The sequence below is a fragment of the Wyeomyia smithii genome, chromosome 1 (genome assembly GCF_029784165.1).
Source record: "Wyeomyia smithii strain HCP4-BCI-WySm-NY-G18 chromosome 1, ASM2978416v1, whole genome shotgun sequence".
NCBI classification, from domain to species: domain Eukaryota; kingdom Metazoa; phylum Arthropoda; class Insecta; order Diptera; family Culicidae; genus Wyeomyia; species Wyeomyia smithii.
This window is the reverse complement of record NC_073694.1, coordinates 18235456-18247600: the sequence shown is the minus strand read 5'-3', so window position 1 is coordinate 18247600 and position 12145 is coordinate 18235456. Positions and strand designations below refer to the sequence as shown.

General features: G+C 39.5%; 2 protein-coding genes across 6 annotated transcripts in view; one reads left to right on the top strand and one right to left on the bottom strand.

Moving 5' to 3' along the window:
• The window catches only part of LOC129718669 (zinc finger protein 62-like), a 117095-nt gene that overhangs the window by 37332 nt on the left and 67618 nt on the right, over window positions 1–12145 (bottom strand). The window lies entirely within an intron of this gene.
• Window positions 7550–11833, top strand: LOC129716608 (uncharacterized protein K02A2.6-like). The gene is made up of 2 exons (XM_055666443.1): window positions 7550–7776; window positions 7975–11833. Exons 1-2 carry the CDS (start codon window positions 7550–7552, stop codon window positions 11831–11833), a joined length of 4086 nt encoding a protein of 1361 aa, XP_055522418.1.

The following is a 12145-nucleotide window of genomic DNA, read 5'->3' as shown; positions in this document are numbered from 1 at the left end:
AGATGAAGATAATTAATTTTGGATTATAGCGCAAAACGAGAAAATATCAACTCTTCAAACTTGTAACGGCAACCATATGTCGAATTTTTATCAATGCCCAGCCCGTTTAGCAATTGTTAAGGCAAGGCAAGGTAAACAAAATTCTCCAAGCGTACCAGTGACGCGTAGTTTACCTACTCCTTTGCATACCCGTTTAACTTATGCACAGGTTACAGGTAGTTCGAACATTATACCGCCTAGTGTTGGAAGTTCGAAAATGACCGTTAATTTGGGTAAGCAAAACACGCTAGAAAATAATTGTACACCTATTACTCCAGCTAATATTGCTGCTGAAAATATTTTTTCTAATGTCAACTGCCTGGGGCCTATTACGGCAGGTAAACTTTCTTTTTTGCAACAGGCAATGTTCGATCTTATGAACGCCATGTTGCAGGCAAAATCAATGTTTGAAGCCATTCAAATAGGCACAAATTTTACTATTAAAATTGTTTCTAATTTAAAATTTAGCAATGATTTTAAATAAAACAATTAAAATATTAAATTGGAATGCTCGCTCATTGAAGGCCAATGAGAATGAGCTTTTTAATTTTTTAACTGTAAATAATGTGCATATTGCAATTATTACTGAAACATTTTTGAAACATAAAATTAAAATATGATCCCAATTATGTGGTTCATAGATATGATAGGATTCAGGGTTCCAGCGGTGGAGCTGCAATTGTTATTCATCGCCGAATAAAACATCGTGCTCTTCCCTATCTTGAGACGAAAGTTATTGAAACTTTGGGAATTGAAGTTCAAACTGAACTTGGGATTTTATTTATTGCCGCAGCATATTTACCATTTCAATGCACACGCGAGCACAAAAACTATTTTAAAGGTGATTTACAAAAACTCACCAGAAATCGTTCGAATTTTTTTATAATTGGCGATTTTAACGCTAAACATCGTTCTTGGAATAATTCTCAAAGTAATTCCAATGGCAAAATTTTGTTCAATGATTGTTCTTCAGGATACTATTCTATTTTGTCTCAAAATAGTCCTACATGCTTTTCTTATGTAAGAAACCCTTCAACAATTGATTTGGTGCTTACAGATCAAAGTCATGTATGTAGTGATTTAATCACACATGCTGACTTTGATTCTGACCATCTTCCAATAACTTTTTCTTTATCACATGAATCAGTTTTAAACCCTATGAGCTCTGTTTTTAATTATAACAAGGCTAATTGGGAAAGATACAAAACTCATATTGAGAGAAATTTCAATAATGAGCTTGATTTGCAAAACGAAGTGAATATTGATTCCGCTTTGGAAGCATTAAAATGTGCAATTGTTGATGCCAGGAATTATTCTGTTCCAAAGGCTCAAGTGAAATTTGATTCATCAATAATTGACGAAAATCTTCAACTTCTAATTCGTTTGAAAAATGTCCGCAGACGTCAATATCAACATTCTCGTGACCCTGTTTTTAAAACTATTTATAAAGATTTACAGAAAGAGATTAAACATAGATTTACTCTTCTGAGAAATCAAAATTTTGAGACTAAATTTGAAAAATTGAAACCATATTCAAAACCATTTTGGAAGCTGTCGAAGATTCTTAAGAAACCTTCAAAGCCTATTCCAGTTTTAAAAGATGGTGAACGTTTTCTTGTATCCAATGAACAAAAGGCTCAAAGACTTGCTCAGCAGTTTGAGAGTGTTCATAACTCAAATTTGAATTTTGTGAGTCCAATTGAAAATGAAGTCACACGTCAATTTGATTTAATTTCTTCCCAGAATTTTTTACCTGCAGAAATAATTGAAACTAACTTGAATGAGATAAAATCAATTATTAAAAATTTCAAAAATATGAAAGCACCTGGTGACGATGGAATCTTTAATATACTAATCAAACATCTCCCTGAGAGCACAATGGAATTTTTAGTGAAAATTTTCAATTGCTGCTTCAAAATTGCATATTTTCCCAAATTATGGAAAAATGCAAAAATTACTCCCATTTTAAAACCGGATAAGAACCCAGCTGAAGTTTCAAGTTATCGACCAATCAGTTTGCTTTCTTCAATAAGTAAACTGTTTGAGAGAATTATTCTTAACAGAATGATGTCACACATCAACGAAAATTCAATTTTTGCAAAAGAACAGTTTGGATTTCGCCATGGGCATTCCACAAGTCATCAATTGCTCAGAGTTACTAATATGATACGAGCTAACAAATCTGAAGGTTATTCCACTGGAGCTGCTCTTTTGGACATAGAAAAAGCATTCGACAGTGTTTGTCATAAAGGTTTGATTGCGAAATTGCAAACTTTTAATTTTCCAATTTTCCTAATCAAAATTTTAAAAAATTATCTTACTGATCGAACTCTGCAGGTTGTCTATCAGAATTCAAAATCTGATAGATTTCCTGTCAGAGCAGGTGTACCTCAAGGTTCAGTCTTGGGTCCAGTCCTGTACAACATATTCACTTCAGATCTTCCTGATTTGCCTCCAGGATGCACAAAGTCATTGTTCTGCGATGACACAAGCATTTCCGTAAAAGTAAAAAGATCTCAAATGATAATTTTTACGCATAAGCCTAGGGCTTCTTTTCTCAAGCCAAACAATAATCACGTTGTCAAGATGAATGGGGTTATTTTAAGTTGGTCCGACAAGGTTAAGTACTTGGGACTAATTTATGATGAAACACTTATTTTCAAAGAGCACATTGAGAGTATACAAGCCAAGTGCATCAAATATACGAGATGTTTATATTCTCTCATTACAGAAATTCTAATCTTTGTTTAAAGAACAAACTTTTGATTTACAAACAAATTTTTAGACCAGCAATGCTTTATGCTGTACCGATCTGGTCAAGTTGCTGTTCAACAAGGAAGAAAACGCTCCAAAGGATTCAGAATAAAATTCTGAAAATGATTTTGAAGCGTCCTCCTTGGTTTGGTTCACTCGAATTACATAGACTTACTGGTGTTGAACCATTAGAAGCTATGTCAAATAAAATTATTAACAATTTTCGACAAAAATCGTTGCAATCCTCAATTGCTACGATAAGCTCTCTTTATAGCCAATAAGTTATCAATTAAGTTAGTTGTAAGTTTACTTCCCCTTTCCTGACAAGTAGGTTTAAATCCCTACGAATTATAAGTCCTTATTGCGAAAGCAAACAAATCCTAACAATTAAAATTACAAATTTCTAACAGTGTTGAGAAGTCACCATTTGTGATTGGACACACATACTCATTATTTACTAATATTTATCATAAATACTTAAGCTACTAACAAATCCCCCCTTAAAAAAAAAAAAAAAAAAAAAAAAAAAAAATTGTGGTCTTCAAATTTCATTTGTTCAATTTAATATCCGATAAAATGTCTGTTTATTATCTGATGAAGCTCTCATATAGGCCAAATGATGCATTCCCAATTTACTATAGATTTTCTAATCGATTACTGCAAAAACGAAGGAAATCCATCGAAAACTAACCGATTTATAAGCATTTGAAATTGGACATATTTCTCACTTTTTTCAGTTTTAGATTTTCATTTCACATCCCTATGTAGCCGAACTTCCTGAGAGAAGTATTCTACTTCAAAAATTCACAAAAAAAAACGAGTTATAACACAAACATAAGGCATACTGGCGATTTTTGGCACACGCTGCCCCACAGCACACCGTGCCTCGTCCTATTAAACTGCTCGACAAATAACGAACGAAATTAATTGTTTCGGCTTAATCGAACCTCGAAGAAATTCCCATAAGGAACTGTCAAAAAGATCTTTCCAAACTCAATGCAGCATTTTTCGAGTGGGATCGAGATGTGGTTCTACCTTCAAACATTTATGCCTACAGATTGTTATTCTTTCACGTTTATTCAGACATTAAGATGTCAGTCTCTGGTAGTAAATTTCCTCAGATTTCAAATGAAACTAAAAAAATGCTCTAAGTGGTATACAATTGAAGTTAGAGCCACTTTATGGATGAGTATCCGAGAAATCTAAAAGTTACGCTGACCAGACGTACCGTTTTGAACGGGACAGTACCGTTCTTTCGACTATTTTTAACCGTCCCGTCCTTTTGCCATTTTGTACCGTTTTCGAATGCTCCTTGAAAAAATCTTAAATAGAGCTTAACATTGAAATTTTCCTGAATGGAAAATAAGTTTCTAAGCAGCCAGGATTTTTCTAATATTACTGATTACGTTTCGTGCATTCCTAGCATTACCGCACCACTGTAAGGACATCCGGACATCCGCTATCGTGAACTAATGAAAAAGTCGCGCTTGGAAGTTGAGACCATGATAATTGTTAGTCAAAATCCCGATCATCATGTGACAAGTTTCAGGAACTCATTGCAAAAAATCACACTGTTCAGGATTGGGTAAGTTCATCAAAGCAATGAATAATTGTTTGTATGCTTTGGTTGGTAAAATTTCTAAAAATTAATTTTATCATGTGTCCCGTTTTTTGAACCCATTTGTCCCGTTTTTATCCCGAGAAAATCTGGTCAGCCTACTAAAAGTTGATGAACTCCAAGTAGATCAACTTTAGGGTATATGCGTAGAGGATTTTTTTAATCAAACATGGTCCTCTTTCAGCCCCTGAAATACTTCCAACAGCCCCAACAAGTAATTAATCACCCTGTATACAGCTAAAAAAGTTATTTTTCGAGCAAAATGTGATTCGTCGTTCAGTTTTTCAATGGGTCATTCAAGCGATTTCGAGCAATTTTGATTCGTGATTTAAAAAATCACAACGGTTGTATGCAAAGCCACGACCACAAGGTTGACGTAGAACTACATAAGGTTGTTTGTTACATTTTGATTTTGAAAGTCGTTAGCGGGGTGGAGTGGGGGAGGGGTGGTATTTTTGCAAGTGAATATTTCTTTGCTCAGAAAGAAAAATTTATTTACACAAAATTGTTCTAAACTATTTTCATAGTCGGTTACTTTATTCATCTTAGCAGTTCTCAACAGCCGATCGAACTCGGTGATTTTTGTGACAATGTCAGCTAAATATTTGGATGGAATTCATTAAAATGATAAATTTTCGCCGTAAACTGAACAGTCATTAAACTGTACATGTACCATGTACAATGAAATTCTCAAAAAATTCCGAAAACTTTTGAGATACTTAGCTTTATTTCTGAGTTTTTTGGTAACTAGGTTGAAAATGATTTCGCTAGCTTAGAGAAATTTTGCTTTTACCCGGAGACCCGGAAACTACCTCACAGGCCCGGAGAAAATTCGTGTTAACCGTGACGCTGAGATCACTTCCCAAACCTGGAGACTTCAGGTGAGACCCGGAGAGGTGGCAACCCTAGTTTTCAAAATGAGCCAACTTTTCATTGGATGCATCTACTACTGATCTGCCGTGAGACGACATTGTGACGTAGATTCAAATGATCAGTTTTTCAGTACAACCCAAAAACGAACGCATTTCTTGTTACTTTTGTATTAAAATGGTGCCTATTTCACTTTTTTTTTGAATTTATGCAGCGTACGATACCAACGATAGGTCTTCGAATAATGAACAAATTGGCATGAAAACCCCATTTCCGAAACAATGGCACTTACGTCACAATGTCATATCACGGCAGTGATGCTGCCCGCTATTGCACAAATGCAAACTTCTACTAAAGGAAGTACCGCAGGCATCAGCTGGCTCTGCTATCGCTGCTGATATCCGTTGCCATAGCTGCTGCTATTGGTGTGGTAAGTAAGGACTGCTGTATAGTCTCTGTTTAGAACCAATATGAGCAGTTTCAGCTGAAACATGCTTTTATATAGGCCGAATAGTACGTTCCAAATTACTAGTGTTGCGCAACACCCCGCGCAGATTACCCCATGTTTCGTCACGATGTATCAGAACTAAGACTTCCGCTGAATTTGGTAGAACCAAGTAAAAAAGTAAACTAGAACATAGCCTGCTGAGTTTACTTAACACAGTAGATTAAGCAATTTGGATGAAAAACAACGTTAACATGAACTTGAGCATTAGCTTGCTGCAGGGTTACAATAACAGAGCATTCCTTTTATGAATCATTGGCTGAACAGAACAATATCAAAGCAGCTTTATTATGAACCAAACCGATCAATAACAAAACATCCTTATTATGAATCGTTCAGAATGATAACTGAGCGTCCTAGTTATGGGCCGTCGAAAGACCGGTGGCTTACGAAATGTAAATATCCTAACCGATCATGCACAAAACAAAAGCCGGAGGCACAGCGTCACTCACGGTTGTGCGCGGTTATGAGTAAATACGCGATCTCGCACATACTTTAGTACGCGCTCTATAAAGCTCACGGCAAAAAGTCGAATGTATTGTCGTGTACGGCAAATAGTCGAATGTCGAAAATGAAACAAGCCATGAAATACTATAGACTAGAATAGATCAGATAGATAAACGGTAGCCTGACAGCCTCTCGCCACATACATAAGACATACGTAACACTGGCGTTTTTTTCTGGTACACGTTGCCCCATAGTACTCCGTACCTCGTCCTGTCCAACTGGTCGACAAATAATGAACAAAATGAATTTTCTTTTTCTCGGCTTAATCGAGCTCCAAAGAAAATCCCATGAGGAACTGTCAAAAAGTTATTTACAAAATCAATGCAGCATTTCTCGAGTGGGAACGAGACAAATGCAGGGCTGCGAAGGTACACTGCCTTAAAAAACAACTCAAACGGTGATTTTATTCAGAGCGTGGTACAATTCGAGTAGTTCATTTTGTACCAACTTTTTTGGAAGATTTCTTCCTGAGTGTTACGTATGTCTTGTGCTCTCGCTCTGAGTTACCCATAGGTTAACATTTAAGCCAAATTGTAGTCCAATAAAGTCAATCACTTCCATCATTTCCATCATCTCAAAGAGGTGATTCCGCGTAAGTGCGCGTACAGGTTGTGTTACGGTATATCACACAATCCTGGTAGGGAATACCCCTACACTAGGTCTATAATCCTGTCGACCGTGATTGGGAAAGCAATCATATAACGACCAATCAGAGGTTGAATTTTGCGTTTTGACAAGGCTTGGCAATTTTCAATAGTACAACAGTTCGAATAATAATGTACAATTTTCTGCATTTGAAAGAATTCTTCGAAGATTTTCCAATCGATTGCTGCAAGAACGAAGGAAATCTATTGAAAACTAACCGATTTATTAGCATTTGAATTTGAACATGTTTTTACTTTCTCCGGTTTTAGATTTTCATTTTACATCCCTATGTAGCCGAACTCCCTGAAAGACGTAGTTCTACGTCAAAACCGAGGACAAGAATATACATAATTTTTTTTAAATCACGCTTTGCTAGAAAACGCAGTTTTCCAAAATGATATGTGCTACCACCAGCTAGACAACTGAGTATGCGATGACTAAATGGAAAAACTTAGTTGTCAGAAAAAAGTAGAAAATAGATTCTTTCTATTACAAGCTCTTGTTCAATCCAGACGTACTTTAATAAATAGTCAATAGTTTGAACATCTTTCATTTGCAACATTTTGGCGACGAGGATTCTTCCGGAACATTCGAAGACCGAAGATTCAAGAATGTCTACTAATCACGAAACCAATAGTGATCAAGGAGAAATTTCTAACCAAGCAATTATGAACAAGCTTCTATTACTTCTGGACCGGCTTACAGCTACAGAAACGGTTCCACGTGATCAGCCACCAAGGAATTATCCGGAGCAGATCATCGAGTCGCTTTCGGCGACAATCAAGGAGTTTCATCATGACCCAGCCGCAAGTATGACGTTCGATCGATGGTTTTCGAAGTAGGAAGATTTGTTCAATGCCGACGGGAGAGAACTGGATGACGCAGCAAAAATTCGCCTGCTCTTGCGAAGTCTCAGCGTTCCAGTTCACGAAAAGTTTTTGAACTATCTCCTGCCACGACACCCACGGGATTTCACTTTTCAAGAAGTGGTCACAAAGCTGAAATCCGTTTTTGGACACCACAAGTCTCAATTCAGCCAACGGTACGACTGTCTCCGCATTGTGAAGAACAAAGCAGACGATTATCTGACCTACGCTGGTATTGTCAATCGCCAGTGCGAGGACTTCGAGCTAAACAAGCTAACTATCGACCAGTTCAAGGGGCTCATTTTCGTTTGTGGGCTTCAATCATCCAGAGATGCAGACGTTCGGACCAGATTATTGTCAAAATTGGAAGCAGACACAGCGACAACGGTTAATCTCGAGAGTTTAGTCACCGAATGCCAGCGCCTGTCGAATCTTAAACACGACACGGCACTGGTGGAGAAGAATCAATCATCTTCATCGGTCCAGGCAGTTCGGAACCCAAAGCAACAGAAGCATCCTGATTCTCAACAATCAAGCGAGAAGACATCTCCTCGAACACCGTGTTGGCAATGTGGTGCCATGCACTTTGTCAAGGATTGCCCATTCACAAGCCATCTCTGTAAGCAGTGTAACAAGACCGGACACAAGGAAGGCTATTGTGGATGTTTCGGCAAGCAAACGAAGCCAGAATCCGCACCCGGATCAACAAGGTTCAACAGGCAAAAGATGAGAAAAGGAAAGCATCAATCTCAATCCAACTACATCTTTTCAATCAACGCAGTAGGAGCACCTAGCCGGAAATACGTCACTGTGCTCATCAACGACAAACCGGCGAATCTACAGCTGGATTGTGGATCAGACATCACTATCGTCTCGGTTCAAACGTGGAAAAAGCTTGGCTCACCATCTATCAACAACACCTTCCATCGCGCGAACACTGCTTCGGGTGCTGCACTACCGTTGAAAGGAGAATTTCAATGCAGCATGGTTATCAACGGTGAATCCAAAAATGGTACTTGTCATGTCACTACAGTAAAGGACTTGAACCTACTCGGACTAGACTTCATCGAAGCATTCAACCTGTGGAACAAGCCATTCGCCTCCGTTTGTAATCGAGTTAATCAATCTAATTTCAATCTCGATTGTGGAAACCGATACCTAAGGCGATACCCCGAAGTTTTCAAAGACACACTGGGGCACTGTACTAAAACAAAGATCAAATTGTTTCTGAAAACAGATGCGAAACCGGTTTTCCGTCCCAAGCGACCAGTACCGTTCCACATTGTTCAGAAGGTTGACGAGGAGTTGAACCGTCTACAGCAACTCGATATAATCACTCCAGTGGATTTTTCCGAGTGGGCAGCACCGATCGTCGTAGTAAAGAAGCCAGGTGGGAAGGTGCGAATTTGCGCTGACTATTCGACCGGACTCAACGCTATTCTGGAACCCCACCACTATCCTCTTCCGACACCCGACGACATCTTCAGCAAACTTGCAGGCAGCAAGATTTTCAGTGTTATCGATCTATCCGACGCTTATTTGCAAGTTGAAGTTGACGATGATTCCAAAAAGCTCCTGACTATCAACACGCATCGAGGCCTGTTCCAGTTCAATCGGTTGGCTCCAGGAGTAAAATCAGCACCCGGTGCATTTCAACAACTGATGAGCAGTGTAATCGCTGGTATTGAAGGAGTAGAGTCTTTCCTGGACGACTTCATTATCCACACAGTAACAGAAACGGACCACGATCGAACACTGAACGCTCTATTCAGCCGTCTTCAAGAATTTGGGTTCAATCTACGATTGGAAAAATGCAATTTTGGTCAATCCAGCATAAAGTTCATTGGTCATATTGTAAGTTCCAACGGTATACAGCCAGATCCAGCAAAAATCAGCGCTATCACGCAGATGCCACGACCTACTGATGTCAGCCAAGTCCGATCGTTCTTGGGAGCCGTTAACTTTTACGGTAAATTCGTTAAAAAAATGCACCAATTGCGACGACCGTTGGACAATTTGCTGAAGAAAGACTACCAATTCGTTTGGAGTCAGCAGTGCCAAGAGTCTTTCGTTAAAATCAAGAAAGTACTTCAATCGGATCTCTTACTAACTCACTACAACCCTGCTTTGGACATCATCGTAGCAGGAGATGCCTCGAAGACAGGAATAGGTGCCGTTATCATGCATCAGTTTCCAGATGGGCAAATCAAAGCCATTGCTCACGCTTCAAGGACACTGACGGCATCCGAACAAAACTACAGTCAAGTGGAGAAAGAAGCACTCGCTTTGGTGTTTGCCGTGACCAAATTTCGCCGCATGCTGCTAGGTCGCCATTTTAAGCTCCAGACCGATCATCAACCGCTCCTGAAGGTATTCGGATCCAAGAAAGGAATTCCACTCCACACAGCCAATCGTCTCCAGAGATGGGCTCTTACACTACTTGGATTTGATTTCGACGTGGAATATATTTCAACTGACCAGTTTGGATATGCAGACGTTCTCTCCCGGCTGATCAACAAACACGAGAAACCAGATGAAGAATTTGTAGTTGCTACAATCGGCATCGAAGAAGAGTTGGATAACGCCTTATGTGATTCGTTCAGCAATCTTCCAGTCACGTTCGAAATGGTTCGTTCAGCCACAAAGAAAGACAAGCTGCTCCAGACGGTTATCCAGCATATCAACACTGGTTGGCCAGCAGCTAAACAAATCACTGATCCAAGTCTCAAGACGTTTTATTGCCGGCGAGAATCTCTTTCAATCGTCAAGGATTGCATCATGTTCTGCGATCGCATCGTAGTTCCAGCTGTATATCGTGGTCGAATCCTGAAGCAGATTCATCGCGGTCATCCTGGAATGGACCGAATGAAGTCAGTTGCGCGCAGTATCGTTTACTGGCCTGCAATTGACGAAGATATCCAGAACTATGTACGACGTTGTTCTATATGCGCCTGCGCAGCAAAGTCTCCACCGCAGATCCAACCTCAGCCATGGCCGAAAGCAGAAGGTCCTTGGAAACGAATTCATTTGGACTATGCCGGACCTATCGAGGGAATGTACTATCTGGTCATCGTTGATTCTTTCACCAAGTGGCCAGAAATCTTCCAAATTTCTTCATCAACGGCGCCATTGACAATAGGATTATTAAGAGAGACTTTTGCAAGATTTGGAAAACCTGATGCACTGGTTACGGATAACGGAAGCCAATTTTGCAGTGGCATATTCAAGCAATTCTGTGAGAAATCCGGAATCACTCACATTCGTACCGCGCCCTACCATCCACAGTCAAACGGACAGGCGGAACGATTTGTGGACACGCTCAAGCGTTCACTGCGGAAAATTACAGACGGGGAAAACATACCATCATCCGAAGCGCTGCAAACCTTTCTTCAAGTATACCGCTCAACGCCAAGCAACGTGTTGGAAGGAAAATCCCCGGCAGAAGTAATGTTTGGCAGACCAATGACGACTACACTTGATTTGCTTCGTCCTACGGGAATCCATCAAGCCCAATCCACGTCAACTTCACTATCACCTTCCGCCACAACTCTAACTGCTGGAGCAATGGTATACGCCAAGGTCCACAAGAACGCCAAAACCTGGACATGGAAACCTGGAACTATCATTGAAGCATTTGGAAAGGTGAATTTCAATGTTCTACTGGATCAAGGTACGGGACGCAGAAAACTCATTCGTTCCCATGCAAATCAACTACGCGCTAGGTATGATGATACCCAGCAGCCATCACACGAAGTTCATCTACCATTGGCAGAACTGATTGCAGATTTCAGATCACCGGTTTCTGTTCAATCGTATTTGAATCCAGAACCATCCACCAGCTCCGTTTCAAGACTAGCGATGCCCATTAATGATTCCGCCGACAGCCTGGATGAAACAATGCGGACAGCTTCACCAACAATGATTGCATCAACGCCTATAGCAATCCCGCTAATAAATGATGAGATCACACCTCGCCCAGCCAGATGCTCAAGACCGCCAAGACGATTGGAGGATTACATCCGGTACTGAAATAAAGGGGGAGATGCTACCACCAGCTAGACAACTGAGTATGCGATGACTAAATGGAAAAACTTAGTTGTCAGAAAAAAGTAGAAAATAGATTCTTTCTATTACAAGCTCTTGTTCAATCCAGACGTACTTTAATAAATAGTCAATAGTTTGAACATCTTTCATTTGCAACAATATGTAAAAACTAGTAATAGTATTTAACTAAACAACCCAATTCATGATTTACTTTAGATCTGCAGATTCCACTCACGACATTTTTACTGCAAATTTTTCTCAGTGTGCAAGCAGCTGCAGAAGTTTTTCAAACACTGT

What these genes read in the sequence shown, in the direction of transcription:
- LOC129716608 (XM_055666443.1), top strand. Translation starts at nt 7,550, where the DNA reads ATGTCTACTAATCACGAAACCAATAGTGATCAAGGAGAAATTTCTAAC. An exon ending in TTCGATCGATGGTTTTCGAA is followed by an intron (nt 7,777 to 7,974) that starts GTAGGAAGATTT and finishes GTCTCAATTCAG; the next exon opens with CCAACGGTACGACTGTCTCC.